General features: G+C 37.4%; 1 protein-coding gene across 8 annotated transcripts in view; it reads left to right on the top strand.

The window, feature by feature from the left end:
- C6H2orf76 (chromosome 6 C2orf76 homolog) overlaps positions 1-25,258 on the top strand; it is a 94,310-nt gene that overhangs the window by 34,987 nt on the left and 34,065 nt on the right. For 5 of the 8 annotated variants that reach the window (XM_060153026.1, XM_060153025.1, XM_060153027.1 and 2 more), the window contains exons 2-3: positions 3,663-3,731; positions 6,619-6,763. In XM_060153026.1, coding sequence (XP_060009009.1) covers positions 6,631-6,763 — 133 coding nt within the window. In that variant the 5' untranslated portion in view covers positions 3,663-3,731; positions 6,619-6,630. The remainder of the gene's footprint in view (positions 1-3,662; positions 3,732-6,618; positions 6,764-25,258) is intronic. The other 3 variants (XM_060153029.1, XM_060153028.1, XM_060153021.1) reach the window with 1 other exon arrangement.

Raw genomic sequence — 25,258 nt, 5'->3', positions numbered from 1 at the left:
CGGAGCACAGGCTCTGGACGCGCAGGCTCAGCGGCCGTGGCTCACGGGCCCAGCCGCTCCGCGGCACCTTCCCGGACCGGGGCACGAACCCGTGTCCCCTGCATCGGCAGGCGGACTCTCAACCACTGCACCACCAGGGAAGCCCTGAAATGCCATTTTTATGCTAAATTCTCAAATCTTGAGTCTATTTCTGAGTTTTCTATTGTGTTCTATTGATTTGTCAGTCTTCAGTGTCACAGCTTAAATTACCTTAGATTGATTGTCCTTTAACATTTCTGTTATTGCATTTTGTAAATATATGAACATCATACTAGCTTGTTCATGTATTACTATTATATATCTGACTGTTGTTACTCTGTAGTGTGTTTTAATAATTGGTGCTGCTGATCTCTTTTTTTCTTTTATGACTTTGCTAAGTTCACAAGCATTTTCATCCAGATTAGAAGTATTTGTGATAAATCCAGACCACCATTTTATATTTTGATTGAGATTTTATTTAATTTATATTTTAATTTAGGGAGAATTGATTTCTTTACCACTTTGCGCTTTCATCGTTAAGAACATGGTCTATCATTTCATTTATTCAGATCTTTTTTTCATGTCCTTGAATATTTTTTGTTAATTTACCCCTAAATTATTGCTTTTGGTTTCTCTGTCCCTTCATTTGAGGAATGCGTTTTAAACTTGATCAGATTCATTTTATTTTATTTTATTTTATTTTATTTTATTTTTTTAACATCTTTATTGGGGTGTAATTGCTTTACAATGGTGTGTTAGTTTCTGCTTTATAACAAAGTGAATCAGTTATACATATACATATGTTCCCACAACTCTTCCCCCTTGCGTCTCCCTCCCTCCCACCCTCCCTATCCCACCCCTCCAGTTGGTCACAAAGCACCGAGCTGATCTCCCTGTGCTATGTGGCTGCTTGCCACTAGCTATCTACCTTACTACGTTTGTTGGTGTGTATATGTCCATGACTCTCTCTTGCCCTGTCACAGCTCACCCTTCCCCCTCCCCATATCCTCAAGTCCGTTCTCCAGTAGGTCTGCGTCTTTATTCCTGTCTTACCCCTAGGTTCTTCATGACATTTTTTTTTCTTAAATTCCATACATATGTGTTAGCATACGGTATTTGTCTTTCTCTTTCTGACTTACTTCACTCTGTGTGATAGACTCTATTTTTTTAAAGTAGGTCAAGCCTTCTGGGAAAATGTCACATTTATAGTTTGTAATACTGGCTTTCCAAGCTGTCTCTACAGTATGTCTGGCTCCCTAAACTAACAAGCTGTATTTCCAACAGTCCTTGAGGCAAATTAAATAATGGCTTCATGCTGATAGTAGCTAATATGGTTTAGTTACTGAGTATAAATTACAACAAATTTCTGATGAAGATGACCATATGTTGTTGACCAAAATTAGATATTAATGCAAATTTGGAGTTTTAAATTGAAAACTTCAGCTATTTAAGTACAATATATGGGCAACTTTTTATTAAGTGAAAAAAACAAACCTACAATTAGAAAAGTTTCGTAAGGCATGCATGTGCTAGCTTGCCCAGCCTCCTTGGTTAGACCGTTTGTATCATTTATTTCATTGTACCTGGGAATCTTGTATCTTTATCTGCTGCCTACATGAGCTGTCTTTATGCCCAAACCTATTTAATCCCAAGTAGACTGTTGATAAAAGCAGCTACTATTTATTGAGATCCAGCTGTGTGAGATCCAACTATGTGTTGGGGCTAAGAGGTAGAGTCAATAATTAAGTTAGATCCGTCCAGCTCTAAACTCTTTGGGAACTTGGACTGCATTATAGGCTTCCCAGCATGTTTGGGTGTATGTGTGTGGTGTGCTTTGGAGGACTTCTTTGTTGTTCTGGGGACTTGGTGAGAGGAGGAAGAAGTTGGTCATAATTTTCACAAACCCTGTTAACACTGCTTCTAAAATATGGAATCTTTGATAATATCCCTTTCTTGAGAGAGATTCTTTATTAAGTACCTCAGTATATTTTAAATTGTAAACGTCTTGCTGAACTGCCATTATTTGGTAGATTCTAGGGTCAGAATTTTTGGGAAGCACTGTAAAACCAAATTTCATAAAAAATAATATATTTTTTGGGAAATTTTTATGTTCATATCTTTGTCCACTTTTCTGACATGTTTTACATTTTCATTGTTGGTTTGTAAGGGATTTTTGTTTTGTTTGTTTTGTTTGTTTTTCGGTCATGTTTAACCACACTAAAGAATGCAAATAAATAAAAAAGATATTATTGTACCTATTGATGTGGATAAAAGTAATAATAATTTTTCTATTATAATACCTAGTGTTTTGCAAGGAATACACTGTTCATGGGAAAACTGATGTGCCCCACTGCAGAGCAATTTGGCAGTATCAAAAAATCTAACAAATATGCTTATTCATCTTGAGCCCAGGTTTTCTACTTCTCATGAGTCATTTCTCATGTGTGTATATTTGAAAATAAGCTAAATGTCCAATAATAAGATGTTGGAGGTAAGAAGTATGGAATGTTGTACAGACCTTAAAATCATTGAAGAAAAATATTTAATACATGGGCAAATGTGCATAAGAAGTTAAGTTAAAAGGCAGGTTATAAAGAGCTTGTACTGTATGTTCCTAATTTAAAAAATTTTGTATATATAAGTGAAATAAAGTATGTAGACTTTGGATTCTAAATCAAACAAGCTAACTGTAAAAAGACATTTTGGGGACAGAGAAAATCAAAACATGGACTAAGTATTAGATGAAACTGAGTATTTGCTATTAGTTTTGTTAGGTATGATAATGACATTTTAGTTTTTTTAAGTGTTCAGTGTTAGAGACACATACTGAAGTGTTATAGGGTGAAATTATATGAAATCTGGAATTTGCTGCACAATACTCAAAAATAAAGGAATTAGATAAAACAACAACAAAAAGTAACAAATAGTGTAGTAGCTAATAATGGAATTATCAAAAGATTTAATTTAATAATGGAATTATCAAAAGATTTAATTTAGAGGGAAAATATTATTTTTAGTTCCTTAAAAACCACTTGTTGAATTATAAACAGTATACTAATTATAATTGCAAACTATTTTATGCATTAAAACAGCTGAACCTTTGCTTTTCATGCATAATATGCTGTATATTATTTGTGTAAGCATTCTATGATTCAGAGAGACTTTCTAGGCCAAATTAGTGTGGCTTATTTGTGTATTTTATGAAGTATTTTGGACACACTGAAAGGCTTAAAGAATAGTAATTTATACTCTCCCTATACCTAACATCCTACTTAAGATATAAAATGCAACCAGTATAATTGAAACACCGGTTTTACTTCTCCCTAATTGCATAATCCTTTCTCTGCCTCAGAAAGAACAATTAATCATCTCCTTTTAAACATAATAAAAGCTATGCTTTTGAACTTTATGTAAATGGTAGTGTATTCTGATGTTTTTGCGGTTTGATTTTTTTCCATTCACCTTACTCTTTCTGAGATTTCATCTGTGTTGATGTGCATAGTTCAGGTTCATTCATTTTCACTGCTTGAACTAATTTCATTGTATGAAAATGTCATAATTATCTATCCTCCTGCTGATGAACATTTAGCCGTTTCCAGTTTTTGCGATTAACAAATGATGTTACTATTAATGTTCTTTTACAGTTCTCCTTGTGCCGTGTGTGAGAGAGTCCCCAGGACACCTACCTATGAATGAAATTGCTGGATTGAAAGGTATGTGAATCTTCAGCTTTACTAAATATTGCCAGATTGTCTCCAAAAGTAGAACCTGTTTGGATGCCAGCCTTAACTGGTTCTGCACCCTTGCCAACGCTAGGTATTGTCAGACTTTTTCCTTTGTCAGTTTGATGAGTAATATATCTCATTGTTATTTTGAATTTCACTGATTACTGGTGAGGTTGGACATCTTTTCTTATGTTATTAGTATTACAGGGTTTTTTCTTTTGGAATTTTATTTTTAATATAGCAGGTTCTTATTAGTTGTCTATTTTATACATATTAGTGTATATATGTCAATCCCAATCTCCCAGTTCATCCCACCACCACCACCAACCCCTCCCCCACCCCCTGCTCCCTGCTTTCCCCTCATTACAGGTATTTTTTTTAGTACTTGCATATTATGGCTGTAAGTTGTATGCAAAGTTGAAAGCGTGAAGTAGTTGCTACTAATTAGAAATATACCATAATTTTATTTTTAAAACATTGGCAACTTTGCAGATTTTTTGGAGGAAATAGTTTGGGATGATTTTTCAAACAGTGCATTAGAGAGTGCATGGGATTTGGAATTAAATTGGTGCTTGAATCCTGGCTTCATTTTTTATCAGCTATATGACCTTGGGCAATTAGCACAATCTCTCTTGAGTCTTTCCTCATCCTTAAATGAGTATAATACCTCCTGGTTTGATGATAGAATTAAATCTGTAACAGTTTTTGCCTGGTCATCAAAGAAACACATGGTCTTGTGTTACCCTGATGGCAGATTATGTGTTTTCTGTTGACTAATTCTGGACGCTTTTCGTCGAGTGCTGCTTTCAGTTGGTCTAATTGGGAGCAGTACTTGTTGGAATTAAGCGTTTGGTTTTCCAGAAGGAGCTCATAATAGAGGACTCCCTTCCAATCCCACCATATACACAACATCACCTTTTTTGGATGAAGACCTGCCTTTGGTGTGGTCAGTGGTGGTTCATTTTGCCTGCCTCACGATCTCTTCCGTTCCACATTATTGTACAGTATCCATTTTTTCATCACCTGTCACAATTTGTTTTAAAAATGGAACGTTTTCATTATGTTTAAGTAGAGAATCGCATGCGGGACTATGGTCAAGAAGGTTTTTTTTACTTAACTTATGTGGAACCCAAACATCAAAGCAATGAACATAACCAAGCTGGTGCAAATGATTTTCAGTGCTTGATTTGGATACTTTGAGTATGTTGGCTATCTCCTGCATGGTATAATGTTGATTCTTCTCAATTAATGTCTCGATTTGATCGCTACCAACTTCAGCTAGTCTCCCCGACCATGGAGCATCATCCAGCGAGAAATCTCCAGCACAAAACTTTGCAAACCACTTTTGACACGTTCAGTCAGTCACAGCACCTTCTCCATACACTGCACAAATCTAGTTTTTTGCATTTTGGTTTCGTTTTTACCTTTCTTGAAATAATAAAGCATAATATGCCGAAAATGTTGCTTTCTTTCTTCCATCTTCAATATTAAAATGGCTACACAAAAATTCACCAATTTTTTTTTTAATCAATTTATTTATTTTTGCTGTGTTGGGTCTTCGTTTCTGTGCGAGGGCTTTCTCTAGTTGTGTCAAGTGGGGGCCACTCTTCATCGCGGTGCGCGGGCCTCTCACTATCGCGGCCTCTCTTGTTGCGGAGCACAGCTCCAGACGCGCAGGCTCAGTAGTTGTGGCTCACGGGCCTAGTTGCTCTGCGGCATGTGGGATCTTCCCAGACCAGGGCTCGAACCCGTGTCCCCTGCATTGGCAGGCAGATTCCCAACCACTGCGTCACCAGGGAAGCCCCGATAATTCTGTTTCTTAAATGCACTCTGATATGACAGCTGTCACAATACAATCTAACATAATTGTTTTGAATGTAGTTAAAGACAACCAAGTGCTACTAGAGCCATCTTACAGAAAAAACCGAAAGAACCTTTTGGCCAACCCAATACATAGTTTTAGGATGAAATAAACATATTCAAATAATAGTGTGGAAGGTGGATGATACCGTGGCACATGATTAAATCCTTCCTGAAATCTGGCAACATTTGTGAAATTAAAATGCAGCCTGGGGCTTCCGTGGTGGCACAGTGGTTAAGAATCCACCTGTCAATTCAGGAGACACGGATTCGAGCCCCAGTCTAGGAAGATCCCACATGCCGCAGAGCAACTAAGCCCATGCGCCACTACCGAGCCTTTGCTCTAGAGCCCGTGAGCCACAACTACTGAGCCCGCATGCCACAACTACTGAGCCTGTGCTCTAGAGCCTGTGAGCCACAACTACTGAGCCCACATGCCACAACTACTGAAGCCCGTGTGCCTAGAGCCCGTGCTCCACAACAAGAGAAGCCACTGCAATGAGAAGCCTGCGCACCGCAACGAAGAGTAACCCCTGCTCCCTGCAACTAGAGAAAGCCGGCGCGCAGCAACGAAGACTCAACGCAGCCAAAACAAAAAGAACAAAACAAAACAAAATGTAGCCTGATAGTTGATGCTAATATAAGTGTACTTCATCTCAGGGCCAAATGAGGAGATCGCTGGTGTACCAAACCAGAGTGGTCACATGTTTAGTGCAACCCACTTCTCCCCATACATGCACACCCACACCCTTGAGTCAACTGTGTTCATCTTCTGTGCCCTGTCAGTTTTTGACCAGTCAGAACATCAGTGACTGTGATGAAGCTGTCCAGGATCGCAGTGGGTAGGTGGGAGTGACCTTGGGACCCTTTGGTTGTCCCGGAATCTGGCGTGGGTGTGGGGACTGTGTTGCTAACTGTGCAGTGTGGGAGAGATGGGCTGGGTGCCCAAGAGCTGATGGAGCAAGTACAGGCTTGTAGATAATTATGAGTTGATGTCATTGTCCCCTTGCCACAGGAATTTCTTCACATGGCTTCCGAAGATGTGACCATTACGGTTCGCCTCATTCGTTCATTTGAGCATCGCAATTTCAGACCTGTAGTATATTATGGAGTTCATTTGGACCAAACTGTAAAGGAATTTATAGTATTTCTAAAGCAAGGTATGAGACATCTCAGCCACTTTGTTTTATTAGTGTTTTGAAAAATATTGTTGACTATTAGAATGATAGTAATCTTTAAAAAACACTTGGAAAGATATTAACCTGTGTTCTAAGCCAGGTGTGAGGCTGGCTTCTGCTCTGGGCCTTGGCATCAGCGGCAGTGTTTCCCTGAGGCTTATTTAGCAACATGTTTGCCCTCATCAGAGATTGTCACTATCATGTTTGGCTTCTCCCTTTTTTAATTAAAAAAAAAATTAAGGTCTGTGTTTGCTTGTAACAAACGGGTTTATGTATTTGGAGACTGATTAGTAAGAGAATGTAGTGTTACCCGGCTGAGCACAAGAGGGCCTTCTGGGGAGTGTGACAGGAAGGTGGCAGGCCTCTGTACAGCCAGGAAATCATGAGAGCTGCTGGTCATTGTGGGCACAGAAGTGACAGGCAGCCTCACTGGTGCTACCGTATCATTTCAAGCTTAACATACAGCAGGCTTGAATTTAGTCTTCATTTTGATTGGTCCTTTGTGGGTTTCTAACCTCTGTTTTCAATTACTGAAGTGTTCCAATCATCAACATTTGATGAAACATCTAGAATAATCTTTTATTATTATCTTATGATATAATGTACAGATCTTTGTGTACTGTTCTATGAGTTTTGACAGATGTAGTACTTTATATCCAACTTAATTTTTAAAAACTGACATAATTTCAGACACAGAAAAGTTGCAGAAACTCCTGGATGCTCTTCACAGATTCCCCAAATGTCAACATTTTGTTAACATTTGTTTTTCTCTCGCCTCCACCTTCCCCCTTCCTCTCTTACTCTCCCACTTCATTCTTTTCTCTGAACCTTTTAGAAGTATGTTGCAGACATGATTCCCTTTTACCTCTAAATATTTCAGTGTGTATTTTCTAAAAACAAGGAATTCACTTACATAAACATAGTACAGTGATGAAAATCAGGAACTTAACGTTGAAACAATGCTATTATCTACTTTACAGACCTTATTGAGATTAATTAATTCCTTTAATCTCAGTTAATTTCTTTATCCTGGAGTCTTTTATTGTATTTCATCACATTGGCAATTTTGAATAGTACAGTCCAGTTATTTTGTAGAATGCAGGTGGGTTTTTCCGGTGTTTTCTCATTATTAGATTTAGGTTATGCTTTTTCTCCCCTCCACAGTTTCCCCTATTATTAACATCTTACATTAGTATGCTGCATTTGTTGCAATTAATGAAACAATATTGATGCATTATTAATTACAGTCCATAGTTTATTCAGGTTTCCTTAGTTTTCAATTTCAAATCATTGAAACAATGCTGACTTCTCAGTGCATTTACACCAGGATGCACATGCTGTCGACTGCCCCCATTAGTGGCAATGGTGACTTTAATCAGTTGGTTAAGGTGATATCTGCCAGGTTTCTCCACTGTACATTTTTATTGTAATTGAAAATTAACTTGTAGGGGTATATTCTGAGACTATGTGAATGTCCTGTTGCTTCTCAAACTTTCATCCACTAGTTCAGCATCCTTTGATGATTCTTGCCTGAATCAGTTATTATGATGATGATTGGCAAATGGTGATTTTTCTTATTCCATCATTCCTTTTAGATACATTAGTTGTTTTTCTACAGTAAGGAAGAGCTTTTTACCCTATCCGCCCATTCTCACCCCCCGCCCCATTTATTTGATCTTTTGTTTATATCACTGTGGACTCAAGGATTCTTACTTTATTCAAAGGATTATAATTCTTTACTATGATTATTTTATTTTGATGCTCTAATCATCCCCATTTTGGCTGGCGGTAGCCCCTTCAGTCTGGGTCCATGTCCTTTTAACATGTCCCCAATCCTTCTTTGAGCACTTCCTTACTTTTTGGTCTAAGATGTTCCAGACATGTCCTGTTCTTTCTCTGCCCCAGCCCTGGGATCAACCATTTCTCAGAGGAGCTCTGATTCTATTACTGGAGAATGTTATTGGGAGACCAACATCTTGTTTTATGTGTGTGGAATGTAAGTGTGTATAGCTGACTTTAAGAAATGTAGTTAATTCTTGACATTTTATTTCCTGATTGACTTTGTAAAATTTCTAAACTCTTCTCCCTTACTTTTTTTTTTTGGTCTAATTTTGAGTGGTTTCACTGCTCAGTATTACTTGCTTAAGAAGAAAGTGAGGTATATAAACCCATAGGGAAAACGAACTAGTCAGTCGACTTGTTATGGAGAGATTGAGAGCTGGTACTGAGATACTGCCAATTAAAGAGGGTCCTGCTTTTGAAAAGATATCGCCAAAAGCATATTCAGGTTTTGAAATAAAAACAAATCCCTACATTTTTTATTTTAAAATCTTTGTGTGTGTTATGGGTTACAGTGTTTCTTACTGTTACTACAGTGAGTGCTGTGGTGTTCTTGGTACTGTGCAGAATAGGTTCTCTGAAGTCCTTGAGAATAAGATGTAATCTTCAAGCTGCTCCAGTGCCGCCAGGGGCAGATGTATTCTCCCCGGGGGTCACTGTGTTCTTTCCTTCCCAAGTACCATAGAATGCTCCCCATGAGAGCAGTGGTGTGGATCACAGCTAGATGCTCAGCCCAGCCTACTCACATCTTTCACCTGTGCTACTAATAGTATATCCACTACTTGTTTCTATTGTGCATGTGGGAAATGTGTTCCACTGATTAAAAGGTAAACTTTGGGGTTCAGACCGTTTTGGCTTGCGTGCTCTCTGCCTGTCTTTGTCATCTGATTTGAGGTACTGTGGGACTCTGCAAAGCTGGTGAATTTACCCTTTATGAACTGTGTACATAACAAAGACCAAATAGCTTATTACTGAGAAATTTTTGAACTAATAATAATAATAGCAAGCATTACTATGTATCAGATACTGTGCTAAGAACTCTAAGTAGGTTATCTCATTTCATCCTCACAGCATCCTTCTAAATTAGGAACTGTTATTATCTCCATTTTACAGATGAAGAAACTAAGGAACAGGGAGAGAAGTGAAGAAACTTGCCTGAGATTACATGGCTAATACAAGGCAAAGCTACAGCCCAACCCAGGCTGTTCAGCTGTACATCATGCACTCCTAAACACGACACTAAGTTGCCTCTTTATTTTTGTCTACTGCCTTGCTGGCTTAAGAGGATCCCTGAAGTAAATGGATTCACTTAGTGTCAAAAGAGTCTTTGAATTTAGTTCATCTTGCTCTAGTGTTTTTTTAAATTGAAATATAGTTGATTTACAGTGTTTCAGGTGTACAGCAAAGTGATTCAGTTATATATATATACATGTTCTTTTTCAGGTTCTTTTCCATTATAAGTTATTACAAGATATTAAATATAGTTCCCTGTGCTATACAGTAGGTCCTTGTTTACATATTTTATATATAGTAGTGTGTATCTGTTAATCCCAAATTACCAATTTATCCTTCCCACCCCTTACCCTTTGGTAACCGTAAGTTTGTTTTCTATGTCTGTGAGTCTTTTTCTGTTTTGTAAATAAGTTCATTTGTATCATTACTTTAGATTCCACAAATAAGTGATATCATATGATATTTGTCTTTATCTGACTTACTTCACTCAGTATGATAATCTCTAGGTCCATCCATGTTGCTGCAAATGGCATTATTTCACTCTTTTTTATGGCTGAGTATATATATGTATATGTCTTCCATTATATATGTACCACATCTTCTTTATCCATTCATCTGTCGATGGACATTTAGGTTGCTTCCATGTCTTCGCTATTGTAAATAGTGCTGCTGTGAACATTGGGATGCATGTATCTTTTCAAATTAAGAGTTTTCATCTTTTTCAGATATGTGCCCCAGAGTGGGAATGCTGGATCATAGGGTAACTCTAGTTTTAGTTCTTTTTTTTTTTTCTTTTTTTGCGGTACGCAGGCCTCTCACTGTTGTGACCTCTCCCATTGCAGAGCACAGGCTCCGGACGCGCAGGCTCAGCGGCCACGGCTCATGGGCCCAGCTGCTCCGCGGCATGTGGGATCTTCCCAGACCAGGGCACGAACCCATGTCCCCTGCATCGGCAGGCGGACTCTCAACCACTGCGCCGCCAGGGAAGCCCTAGTTTTAGTTCTTTAAGGTACTTCCATACTGTTCTCCATAGTGGCTGCACCAATTTTCATTCCTACCAACAGTGTAGGAGGGTTCCCTTTTCTCTACACCCTCTCCAGCATTTATTATTTGTAGACTTTTTGATAATGACCATTCTGACTGGTCTGAGGTCTGGTCTGACTGGTCTGACCTCATTATAGTTTTGATTTGCATTTCTCTAATAATTAGTGATGTTGAGCATCTTTTCATGTGCCTGTTGGCCTTGCTGTAATGTTTTGAACACTTAACGCTGGATGTTTGACATTGTGGCATAGCAAATCTTGTACACAGACAGAAATGTTTATTGTGTTGAATGACCTTTTGGGGTTATTTTAGATGCCTTCTTGCCTTTCTAGCTGTTTTTTTCTTATCATAGTCACTTTTTGCCATCCATAGCTTAACCTTGTCTCTTCCCATAATTGTCTGTATTTCTCCCTTATCCAAGAAACTTTGGTTAAATTTGATCCATTCTGCGTTGAGAATCATGGTACCACTACACCATGCCATTAAAATCTAAAGCTGTATAAATATAGTACATAAGTATAGTAAATATAAACTAACACTTACAAATAAGTATAAATATATCAATAATAAATACTTAAGATTATATTTATATGTAAGCATATAAATATAACAAAACAAATAAATCTATTATTAACATATCTGATGTTAATCAGATATTCTGAACACAGAGGTACCATATATTACCTTATATAGATGACAAATTTTCTAGATTCAGAATAAATAAACGAACCAATTATCTAGATAATTTGACATTTTAATTATTCATTGATTTGGAAGCATTTCAATACTTTGTAATACTTTAGATCTTGATTCTGAATGTAAAATTATTTCGTCTGTTAAACAGAGGAAAGCTGTGGAGATTTTATCCAGCCTTCCAATTCAGAACTCATTCTTCGTACCCTGTTACTCCTGGTGATGTGTTACTTTGTAGAGCAGTCTATTCTATTGGGTGACTACTAGAATAGTTAGAAAGATTTTCTTTATCTTTTTAATTTTTATATATTTGTTTATATCTAATTCTCCCCTCCACAGTTTCCCCTATTATTAACATCTTACATTAATATGCTGCATTTGTTGCAATTAATGAACCAATATTGATGCATTATTAATTACAGTCCATAGTTTATTCAGGTTTCCTTAGTTTTTACTGAGGTCCATTTTCTGCTCCAGGATCCCATCCAGGATACCACATTACATTTAGTTGTCATGTCTCCCTAGGCTCTGTGAACTGTGACAATTTCTCAGATTTTCCCAGTTTGATGACTTTGACAGTTTTGGGGAGTACTGGTCAGGCCTATCATAACATGCCTCTCTGTTGGAATGTTCCTGATGCTTTTCTCATGATTAGACTGGGGTTATGGGTTTTTGAGAGGAAAATCACAAAGATAAAGTGTCACTTTTATCACATCATATCCAGGGCACCTACTTTCTACATGATTTATGACTGTTGATGTTGACCTTGATCGCTTGGCTGAAGTAATGTAGGTTTCCCCACTGTAAGGTTGCTCTGTTGTCTCCCTGCTCATAATGTACCCTTTGGAAGGAAGTCACTATGCACAGTACACAGTTGAGGAGTGGGGAGTTAATTTACTTGGAATTCTTTTGCATGGGAGATTTTATTTATTTTGTTACTCAAATTATTCTAGATTTGGTCATTGGAAACTCTTTCAGTTGGCTTCTTTGCCCCTTTGACATATGCCATCTGTGTGTAGTTCTGGTACTTTAAGATGTTCCAGGCTAATTTTGTATATCCTGAGCCAGTCCTAGAATCAGCCATTTCTCTAGGAGCCCTGGTTGTTTTATTGGAGAATGGTATTAGAAGCCAAGATCTGAGTGCTAGGTATACTCTTTATTACTGGGGTTTCATTTCTTCTAGGCTCTCTTAACTGACAGAGCAAAGAAATATATGAACCTGTATACTTATGCATAGGTGTAAATATTTTCATGTTTACCATCTGAATCTGTATGTTAAACATGAATTCTTACTGATGTTTCCAACTCTAATCCATTATCACGTGGATCATTCTGGCCTTCTCCCCTTGCTTATCTGTACATCCCCAATCCAACAGTGAGGAACCTGACTCCTAACATCTGCCATTCCTTTACTTACTTGTTTAATTCCAGTATACAGGTATAGCTGTATCAGAGTGGTTAATTGGTACTCTGTGGGAAACAACGTGATATTAACTAGAGTACAGTGCTTTTGTGCAGTTCCTTTTGCCTTAATCTTACAAAAGTCTATTCATTGACAAAGTTATTTAGGTCAGCGCCATTTTTTCACCCTCTTCAGTAAGATTATTTCATCCATTTGCAGTACAGCTGTATTCTCTTGTCACCCTCTGCATTCTTTCCTGGGATCCCCTGTCCTCCTAAATGTGTTTTTGTTTTTTGCTTTGCATACATTAAGGTTCACTCTTTGTGCTGTTAAGTTCTATGGGTTTTGACAAATGAATTATCATACAGAATAGTTTAAGTGCCCTAAAAATCCTCCAGGCTTCACCCATTCATCCTCTCTTCAAGCCCCTGGCATCCACTGATCTTTTTACTGTCTCTAGTTTCGCTTTTTCCAGGATATCATGTACTTGGAATCATACAGTATGTAGCCTTTTCAGACTGGCTTCTTTCCCTTAGGAACATGCATTTAAGGCTCTTCGGAGTCTTTTCATGGCGAGTCACATCTTCTTAATCCCCTTCATCTGGAGCAGCCCCCACCTTCATTTATCTGTCATTGCATTGATTTTTTTTAAAGGAAAATCCAGGTCTGTGTTTTATAGAATGCCCCACAACATGGATTTTTCTGATTGTTTTCTTATGATTAGATTCAGGTTAAACATTTTCGGCAGGATTACCATGTAGCTTGCAGATCTACAAACCAGAGCCTGTGGGGTCAATCTGACCTGCCACCTGTTTTTATAAACAAAGTTTATTGAAACACAGCCACACCCATTTGTCTACATATTATATGTACTGCTTTTGTGTTTCAGTGGCACTTACACAGTTGTGACAGACTGTATGGCTCACAAAAAACTAAAATATTTATTACTGGTCTTTACAGAAATAGTTTGCTGATCCCTGATGTTGGTGATTCCTCCTAGTTGCATCTCATCAGGAAGCACTTGATATTACTTTGCCCCACTATTGGCGGTATTTATTTATTTAACAAACTGGATCACCAGTTTATTACAAAAGGATAAAACTCAGGAACGGCCAGGTAGAAAATATGCATAGGACAAAGCATGGAGAAAGGGTGCAGAGCTTCCATGCCCTCTCGGAGTGCGCCATTCTCCCTGGTATCTCCGTGTGTTCACCGACCTGGAAGTTCTGGTGATACGTATTTAGGTCATTTGGTTAAGGTGCTGCCTACCAGATTTCTCTGTTGTAAAGGTATCTTTCTAACTAATAAGTAGTGTGTGGAGCGATAAACATTGAGACGATATGCGTGTGTTGTTTCCAATAGTTTTAGTGTCTATTGATGATCCTTACCTGAATCACTGGTGGTTGCAGAAACTGGGATTTTTTTCTAACTCTGTGACTACTTCTGCATTTATTATCTGGCATTCTTCTGTAAAGAAGCACTCCCTTGGTGCCCCTCCTATTTAGAAAGGAACAGGATAATTTTGTAGTAGCAAATTCGTAGCACATTATCACCTTATCACAAGGGGGCCATTCCTTCAATACAGTGTTGAGGTGATGGTCTCTTGTTTGTAGTAGAAAATGTACTGTAGATTCTTTAGTTTAAATACTTAACTCTATAAATTTGAAACACAAAATAATACTCTATCTTTTGTGGCTATGACAACAGAATGAAAATATAATGACGAAGAAGGTATGCTAACTTAAGGATAGTTAGTGCTTACCTCTGGGAAGGGAGGTTAATGGGACTACAGAAGGACATAGAAAAGGTTTCAACTGTATCCATAATGTTTTATTTAACAAAAAAATAGTAAAGATCTGAAGTAGTTATGACAATATGTTAACATTTGTTAAATTTGGTTGATGGGTTAAATGAACTTTTGTTCTATTCTCCATACTTTTTAATGTTTAGATTATTTCATGATTAAAGTAAAAAGCATCTTGATATAGCTTAACTTTGAAGTCTTACTCTAATACCTGATAGAACCCTTCATCAGGGTAGAATGTTGGCACAGTGTTCTGATTAATGTTAGGTCTTTGGTATTCTTGCCTGTACAGATTAGTCATTGAATTAGTCAGTTTCTTTTTTTCCCTTAGGTGTTTGTGCTTTCCTAAAAATCTTTAAATGTAGATCCAGCATCTAATAAAAAATTACAAATTATACCACTTCTATTTTTAGAGCCTTTACTATGAGGTAAAGAATTATTTTGTTGTCCATTGGTACTTTAATAATTTTCCAGACTTTGTTGATTTCTATATTGAAACATGTGTTTTAACATCTCAGACTCCTTTGTGGCATCCTAATTGCCAGCAGTATATTTATTATGTTGCCTTATTTTTCTCATAATTAATTTTTCTGTGGATGCCTTTTATGGGGACCTGAATGAATGAGTAAAATTACTGGTTGCCTTCTACTGAACTTTCCAGTAATGAAATAATAAGTGGGTTTTTGCAGAATTTCGCAATCCTGAACTCTTCTGTAAAAGTTCATTAGATTCCAAAGTTAATAAGTTCAAAGGTGGGAAAACATAAAGTGAAAGAAAAACTTAGTACAAAGTAGGAAATCATTTTCAGAATATAATAGATATGTTACAGCCTTTTGCTTTCAGCCAAGGTGGAGTAACAGGGACTGAACTTTTTCTTTGAATTGAAACAACTGAAAAACTGTGCAAAATACATCAAACAGTGATGTTCAGATATTGGACATCATATAGCACAAGATGGGATAGCAGAAACAAACAAGGTGGCCCCTATGATTGTGCCATCTTACTGCGGGAGAGAGCATGTAGGCCACAGAGCAGGGTGAGGGAATCCAGGCAGAGGCTGGAGAATTCTATGAGTTTATGAGTCACAGCTGGCATCCTGGAGTGGAGTCTGGACAGAGTTCACAGGGCAGAGTACTGGAATGGAACGACTTGTACAAAGTGAGAGCTCTAAAGATTTGCAGAGCCTGAATCTTCAGTTGAATACGATCAGCATGTGTGTGTAAGGAAGCCAGGTAGAGAACCGCCTGACGGTAGCAGAAGGCAAAATACTCAGAGCTCTTGCAGGGCTGGGAACAGTTTGTAGTTACACCAGTCAGGATGGAAAACCTTGTAATTAATAGGGTATTGGGTGGAGTATCTAGAAAGGTATTGCTGCAGTAGTAGGGCAAAATTAACCCTTGGCTAAATTCTGATCTTCTCTTACCTAACAAAGCTCAAAAGTAAGACTCAAAAGGATGTTTCCAAGTAATTTCACTGTGTTCCAGAACAAAGCTCAGTATGTTTATAGGAATACAAATATATCCAGTATTCAACAAGATAAAACCCACAATGTCCTGCATCAAATCAGAACTTACCAATCATGCAAAGAAACAAGAAAATATAAATCATAATTAGGAGAGAAATCAATCATTTGAAACCAAACCAGAAATGCTGTGGATGGTAGAATTAGCAGACAATGACAATTAAAACAGTTATTATGACTATATTGCAAATGTTCAAGAAAGTAGAGGAAAGATTGCGCATGTGACAGATGGAAGATATGAAAAAAAAAAAAAAAGAAGAAGAAGAAAAGGCCCAGATTGTCCAGATTGAACTGCAGATGAAAAATACCATGTCTGAGATGTATATGCACTGATTAGGGTTAACATGTAGATCAGATGGGCAGAAGAAAAGATAAGGAAACTTGAAAACATAGCAACAAAAACTATCTAAAATAAAGCACAAAGAGGTAAAAGACTGAGAGAAAAATAAATAGAGCAGTAGGGGGGTATGGGGTAACTTCCAGTAGCCAAATATACATGTAATTGGAGGCCATGAGGAGAGGAGCTGGGACAGGGGAGGGAAGACCTATTTGAAGAAATAATGATTGAAATTTTATAAGTGTGGTGAAAGCTATAAGCCTACATATCCAAGTAGTTCAACAGATCCCAAGGAAAAGAAACATGAAGAAAGCTATACCATGGCATAGCATAATCAAATTGCTTACATCTGGTAATAAAGGTAAAACATTAAAAACAGCCAGAGTAAAAAGGACACATTACATAAAAGGAATAAAGATGAAAACAACAACAGCCTTCTCATCAGAATCAATGCATGCCAGGAGACAGTGGAGCATCATCTTTAAAGTATTGAAGGAAAAAAAGTCAACCTAGGATTCTGTTCCCGTTTTTCAGAAATGAAGGCTTGTCAGACATACAAAAGCAGAAAGAGTCTAGCACCAGGAGATAGAACTATAAGAAATGCTAAAGGATCTTCTTCCAACTGAAGGAAAATAATACCAGATGGAAATCTGGATGCACACAAAGAAGTATTACTAAAAATTCGTAAATGAAGGTAAACAGAAAATGCTTTTTTTCCTTATTTTAAAAATATTTTTAAAAAGATATTTGACTATTTAAAGAAAAACAATAATCTGCTGTGGGGTTTATGGAAAATATATGGCAGCAATAGCACAAAGGCCAACAAGGGAGAAATGGAAACATGCGGATATAAGATTCTTTTACTATATATGAAGTGTTACAGTATCTCTTGGAGGTAGACTGATAAGTTAAAGATATTTACTAAAAACCTTAAAGCAAATACACACACACACACACACACACACGAATTAAAGAATTACAGCTAATAAGCCAACAAAAGGGGGATAGAGTAGAATCATAAAAAACTGTCAAATAGTCAATTTAAAAGAAGGTAAAAGAAGCAACAAGCATATATTGTACAGCACAGAGAAATATAGGCATTATTTTATAATAACTTTAAATGGAGTATAATCTGTAAAAATATTGAATCACTATGTTGTACACCTGAAACTAATATTGCAAATCAACTATACTTCAAAAAAAAAAAAAAAGAAAGAAAAAAGGAAAGGGAGATGATAGTTCTGTTCTTTTCTAACCTGTCATGGAAACAGTTTGGAGATTCCTCAAAAAACTAAAACTAGAACAACCATATGATCCAGCAGTTCCACTCCTGAGCATGTATCCAAAGTAGATGAAAACGCTAATTCAGAAAGATACGTGCACCTCAGTGCTCATTGCAGCATTGTTTACAAAAGCCTAGACATGGAAGCACAACCCAAGTGCCTATCATCTGCCTTTTCTTAAAAAGGTAATTCAGTTCATGCATCTTAATTTAAAATTATTCTTGGTTGCTTCATATTGTGTCTATGATCTCTTAAATCCTTAGGTTTTGTTTTTTTATCCTGATTGCTACTGTTAAGCCATGTCTCCCAAATGAAATTTCGGGAGGTAGTTGGGTTTTGGACTTAGGCAAAGGACATTCTCTTCCTCTCCCAGTCACTAGGCAAAGGACATTCTCTTCCTCTCCCAGTCACACTGTCTTTCTCTCCCCTCCTAACTGATTTCTCCTTGGTCTCTCTCCTGTGCTCCAGACTCAGTTTCGCCTGCTAAACTAACAGCTTCTTTTGTGTTTCTACTTGGTACCTACAACATCACATTTTGTAATGATTGCTCACCAGCTGTCCATGTGCTCATTTAGATAGAACTCCTGACCAATATGCTGGAGGAGAAAGTAATAGATGTCAGTTCTAGGACAGAGCATCTAAGATCTGGTGTGTGGTCCTCCTGCTTACCCCTACCCAAGAGACCATGGATGCCTTGTCTTTCAGAAGGTGCAGAAGTTTTGAACACTGTTTATGTGGTTAAATTTCTCATCATTTAAATAGTTTTATGTGTCTATAGTCAAATACCTTAAAATGCTTTATATTGAAAAAATAAAGGAAAGTGGAAGAGGAATTAAAGAATAGATGGACAAATAAAAAACAAATAGCAAAATGGTAGGTTTAAACCCAGCTATATCAATAATCACATTAATTGTAAGTGGTTTAAACACCCCAACTAAAATGCAGACATATAACAGGAAGTCTCAATTACAAGTTGCTTGCAAAAAATGTATTTTCTTGTATATAAAGATAAAGATCAGTTAAAGGTAAAGTTATACTATGCTAATACTAAAGAAAGCTGGAGTGACTGTTAATTTCAGAATAAAGAATATTACAGGGATAAAGGCTCTCAATTTATTATAAGGCATTAATTAGTCAAGAGAACATAATGATCCTAAATGTTTATGCACCTAACAACAGAGCCTCAAAATACATGAAGTCAAAACTAGTAGAACTACAAGGAAAATTAGGTGAAGCTGCAATTATTGTGAGAGATTTCAGCACCCCTCTCTCAGTAATTGATGGAACAAGTAGAAAATTAGTAAGGATATAGAAAACTTGAATACTATCAACCTAAATTGATATTTTAAAAACATTCTATCCAACAATAGCAGAATATACATTCCTTTCAAGTGCTCAGAGAGCATTTACCAAGAGATCATATTCTGACCCATAAAAACAAATCTTGATAAATTTGAAAGGATTTGAGTCATGCAATGTTTTCTTTTTTCTGGGTTTATGTTTTAATATGCATGCTTCTGATGTAACTTTTTTTTAAATAATGGGTTTATTGAGATGTAATTCACATATGATAAAATTCACATGTTTAAAGTATACAATTTAGGGGTTTATAGTACATTCACAAAGTTGTGCGATCATTACCACTGTCTAATTCCAGAACATTTTCATTGTGCCAAAAAGAAACCCTGTACCCACTAGCAGTCATTCCCCATTCTCCCCTTCCCCTAGCCTCTGGCAACCACTAATTTACTCTCTGTCTCTGTAGATTTTCCTATTCTGGACTATGTTTAACTTTTTGAAGTGTAAAAAAAGAATTCTTTTTTTTTTTTTTTTTTTACCACCCCATCCCTCCACATTCCCCCCTTGGTGTCCATATGTTTGTTCTCTTACATATCTGTCTCAATTTCTGCCCTGCTAACCGGTTCATCTGTACCATTTACTAGGTTCCACATATATGCGTTAAGATATGATATTTGTTTTACTCTTTCTGACTTACTTCACTCTGTATGACAGTCTCTAGATCCATCCACATCTCAACAAATGACTCAATTTTGTTCCTTTTTATGGCTGAGTAATATTCCATTGTATATATGTGCCACATCTTCTTTATCCATTTGTCTGTTGATGGGCATTTAGGTTGCTTCCGTGACCTGGCTATTTTAAATAGTGCTGCAATGAACATTGGGGTGCATGCGTCTTTTTGAGTTATGGTTTTCAATGGGTATATGCCCAGTAGTGGGATTGCTGGATCATATGGTAATTCTATTTTTAGTTTTGAAGGAACCTCCATACTGTTCTCCATAGTGGCTGTATCAATTTACATTCCCACCAACAGTGCAAGAGGGTTCCCTTTTCTCCACACCCTCTCCAGCATTTGTTGTTTGTAGATTTTCTGATGATGCCCATTCTAACTGGTGTGAGGTGATACCTCATTGTAGTTTTGATTTTCATTTCTCTAATAATTAGTGATGTTGAGCAGCTTTTCACATGCTTCTTGGCCATATGTATGTCTTCTTTGGAGAAATGTCTGTTTAGGCCTTCTGCCCATTTTTGGATTGGGGTGTTTGGTTTTTTTAATATTGAGCTGCATGAGCTGTTTATATGTCTTGGAGATTAATCCTTTGTCCGTTGATTCGTTTGCAAATATTTTCTCCCATTCTGAGGGTTGCCTTTTCGCCTTGTTTATGGTTTCCTTTGCTGTGCAAAAGCTTTGAAATTTCATTAGGTCCCATTTGTTTATTTTTATTTCCATTACTCTAGGAGGTGGATTGAAAAAGGTCTTGCTGTGCGTTATGTCAAGAGTGTTCTTCCTTTAAGAGTTTTATAGTGTCCAGTCTTACATGTAGGTCTCTAATGCATTTTGAGTTTATTTTTGTATATGGTGTTAGGGAGTGTTCTAATTTCATTCCTTTACATGTAGCTGTCCAGTTTTCCCAGCACCACATATTGAAGAGACTATCTTTTCTCCATTGTATATGCTTGCCTCCTTTGTCATAGATTAATTGACCATAGGTGCGTGGGCTAATCTCTGGGCTCTCTATCCTGTTCCATTGATCTATGTTTCTGTTTTTGTGCCAGTACCATACTGTCTTGATTACTGTAGCTTTGTAGTATACCCTGAAGTCAGGGAGCCTGATTCCTCCAGCTCCATTTTTTTTTCTCAAGATAACTTTGGCTATTCGAGGCCTTTTGTGTCTCCATACAAATTTTAAGATTTTTTTGTTCTAGTTCTGTAAAAAAATGCCATTGGTAATTTGATAGGGATTACATTGAACCTGTAGATTGCTTTGGGTAGTATAGTCATTTTCACAATATTGATTCTTCCAATCCAAGAACATGGTATATCTCTCCATCTGTTGATATCATCTTTAATTTCTTTCATCAGTGTCTTATAGTTTTCTGTGTACAGGTCTTTTGTCTCCCTAGGTAGGTTTATTCCTAGGTATTTTATTCTTTTTGTGGCAGTGGTCAATGGGAGTGTTTCCTTAATTTCTCTTTCAGATTTTTCATCATTAGTGTATAGGAATGGAAGAGATTTCTGTGCATTTATTTTGTATCCTGCAACTTTACCAAATTCATTGATTAGCTCTAGTAGTTTTCTGGTGGCATCTTTACGATTCTATGTGTATAGTATCATGTCACCTGCAAACAGTGACAGTTTTACTTCTTCTTTTCCAATTTGTATTCCTTTTATTTCTTTTTCTTCTCTGATTGCCGTGGCTAGGACTTCCAAAACTATGTTGAATAATAGTTGTGAGAGTGGACATCCTTGTCTTGTTCCTGATCTTAGAGGAAATGCTTTCAGTTTTTCACCATTGAGAATGATGTTTCCTGTAGGTTTGTCATATATGGCCTTTATTATGTTGAGGTAGGTTCCCTTTATGCCCACTTTCTGGAAAGTTTTTGTCATAAATGGGTGTTGAATTTTGTCAAAAGCTTTTTCTGCATCTATTGAGATGATCATATGGTTTTTCTTTCCTCAATTTGTTAATATGGTGTATCACATTGATTGATTTGCGTATACTGAAGAATCCTTGCATCCCTGGGATAAATCCCACTTGATCATGGTGTATGATCCTTTTAATGTGCTGTTGGATTCTGTTTGCTCGTATTTTGTTGAGGATTTTCACATCTATATTCATCAGTGATATTTGTCTGTAATTTTCTTATTTGTAGTATCTTTGTCTGGTTTTGGTATCAGGGTGATGGTGGCCTCATAGAATGAGTTTGGGAGTGTTCCTTCCTCTGCAATTTTTTGGAAGAGTTTGAGAAGGATGGGTGTTAGCTCTTCTCTAAATGTTTGATAGAATTCACCTGTGAAGCCATCTGGTCCTGGACTTTTGTTTGTTGGAAGATTTTTAATCACAGTTTTAATTTCATTACTTGTGATTGGTCTGTTCATATTTTCTGTTTTGTCCTGGTTCAGTCTTGGAAGGTTATACCTTTCTAAGAATTTGTGCATTTCTTCCAGGTTGTCCATTTTATTGGCATAGAGTTGCTTGTAGTAGTCTCTTAGGATGCTTTGTATTTCTGTGGTGTCTGTTGTAACTTCTCCATTTTCATTTCTAATTTTATTGATTTGAGTCCTCTCTTTTTCTTCATGAGTCTGGCTAATGGTTTGTTAATTTTGTTTATCTTCTCAAAGAACCAGCGTTTAGTTTTATTGATCTTTGCTGTTGTTTTCTTTGTTTCTATTGCATCTATTTCTGCTCTGATCTTTATGATTTCTTTCCATCTGCTAACTTTGGGTTTTGTTTCTTCTTCTTTCTCTAGTTCCTTTAGGTGTAAGGTTAGATTTTTTATTTGAGATTTTTCTTGTTTCTTGAGGTAGGCTTGTATAGCTATAAACTTCCCTCTTAAGACTGCTTTTGCTGCATCCCATAGGTTTTGGATCGTTGTGTTTTCATTGTCATTTGTCTCTAGCTGTTTTTTGATTTCCTCTTTGAATTCTTCAGTGATCCCTTGGTTATTTAGTAACATATTGTTTAGCCTCCATGTGTTTGTGTTTTTTACGGGTTTTTTTCCCCCTGTAATTGATTTCTAATCTCATAGCATTGTGGTCAGAAAAGATGCTTGATATGATTTCAGTTTTCTTAAATTTACTGAGGCTTGATTTGTGACCCAAGATGGGATCTATCCTGGAGCATGTTTGTGTGCACTTGAGAAAAAAGTGTAATCTGCTGTTTTTGGATGGAATGTCCTATAAATATCAATTAAATCTATCTGGTCTGTTGTGTCATTTAATGGTTGTGTTTCCTTATTTATTTTCATTTTGGATGATCTGTCCATTGGTGTAAGTGAGGTGTAAAAGTCACCCACTATTATTGTGTTACTGTCGATTTCCTCTTTTATAGCTCTTAGCAGTTGCGTTATGTATTGAGGTGCTCCTATGTTGGGTGCATATTTATTTATAATAGTTATATCTTCTTCTTGGATTGATTCCTTGATCATTATGTAGTGTCCTTCCTTGTCTCTTTTAACTTTCTTTATTTTAAAGTCTATTTTATCTGATATGAGTATTGCTACTCCAGCTTTCTTTTGATTTCCATTTGCATGGAATATCTCTTTCCATCCCCTCACATTCAGTCCGTATGTGTCCGTAGGTCTGAAGTGGGTCTCTTGTAGACAGCATATATATGGGTCTTGTTTTTGTATCCATTCAGCAAGCCTGTGTCTGTTGGTTGGAGCATTTAATCCATTCACATTTAAGGTAATTATCGATATGTATGTTCCTATGACCATTTTCTTAATTGTTTTGGGTTGTTTTTGTAGGTCTTTTTCTTCTGTTGTGTTTCCCACGTAGAGAAGTTCCTTTAGCATTTGCGTAGAGCTGGTTTGGTGTTGCTGAATTCTCTTAGCTTTTGCTTGTTTGTAAAGCTTTTGATTTCTCCATCAAATCTGAATGAGATCCTTGCCAGGTAGAGTAATGTTGGTTGTAGGTTCTTCCCTTTCATCACTTTAAGTATATCATGCCACTCCCTTCTGGCTTGTAGAGTTTCTGCTGAGAAATCAGCTGTTAACCTTATGGGAGTTCCCTTGTATGTTATTTGTCGTTTTTCCCTTGCTGCTTTCAATAACTTTTCTTTGTCTTTAATTTTTGCCAGTCTGATTACTACGTGTCTCGGTGTGTTTCTCCTTGGGTTTATCCTGTATGGGACTCTCTGCGCTTCCTGGACTTGGGTAGCTATTTCCTTTCCCATGTTAGGGAAGTTTTCGACTTTAATCTCTTGAAATATTTTCTCTGGTCCTTTCTCTCTCTCTTTTCCTTCCGGGACCCCTATAATGCGAATGTTGTTTCCCTTAATGTTGTCCCTGAGGTCTCTTAGGCCGTCTTCATTTCTTTTCATTCTTCTTTCTTTATTCTGTTCCACAGCCGTGAGTTCCACCATTCTGTCTTCCAGGTTACTTATCCATTCTTGTGTGCCTCAGTTATTCTGCTATTGATTCCTTCTAGTGTATTTTTCATTTCAGTTATTGTATTGTTCATCCGTTTGTTCTTTAATTCTTGTAAATGTTTGTTAAACATTTCCTGCATCTTCTCGATCTTTGTCTCCATTCTTTTTCCAAGGTCCTGGATCATCTTCACTATCATTATTCTGAATTCTTTTTCTGGAATGATGCCTATATACACTTCATTTAGTTGTTTTTCTGGGGTTTTATCTTGTTCCTTCATCTGGTACATAGCACCCTGCCTTTTCATCTTGTCTCTCTTTCTGTGAATGTGATTTTTGTTCCACAGGCTGCAGGATTGTAGTTCTTCTTGCTTCTGCTGTCTGCCCTCTGGTGGATGGGGCTATCTAGGAGGGTTGTGCAAGTTTCCTGATGGGAGTGACTGGTGGTGGGTAGAGCTGGCTGTTGCTCTGGTGGGCAGAGCTCAGTAAAACTTTAATCCGCTTGTCTGCTGATGGGTGGGGCTGGGTCCCCTCCCTGTTGGTTGTTTGGCCTGAGGCGACTCAACACTGGAGCCTACTCCGGCTCTTTTGTGGGGCTAATGGCAGACTCTGCTAGGGCTCACACCAAGGAGTACTTCCCATAACTTCTGCTGCCACTGTCCTTTTCCTCACAGTGTGGCAAAGCCACCCTCTGCCTCTGCAGGGGACCGTCCAACACTAGCAGGTAGGTCTGGTTCAGTCTCCTATGGGGTCACTGCTCTTTCCCCTGGGTCCCGATGCACACACTACTTTGTGTGTGCCCTCCAAGAGTGGAGTCTCTGTTTCCCCCAGTCCTGTTGAAGTCCTGCAATCAATTCCCACTAGGCTTCAAAGTCTGATTCTCTAGGAATTCCTCCTCCTGTTGCCAGACCCCCAGGTTGGGAAGCCT

Source organism: Lagenorhynchus albirostris, chromosome 6 (genome assembly GCF_949774975.1).
Source record: "Lagenorhynchus albirostris chromosome 6, mLagAlb1.1, whole genome shotgun sequence".
Classification (NCBI taxonomy): Eukaryota; Metazoa; Chordata; class Mammalia; order Artiodactyla; family Delphinidae; genus Lagenorhynchus; species Lagenorhynchus albirostris.
Note: the sequence above shows the minus strand (reverse complement) of the source record. Positions and strands in the feature narration are given on the sequence as shown.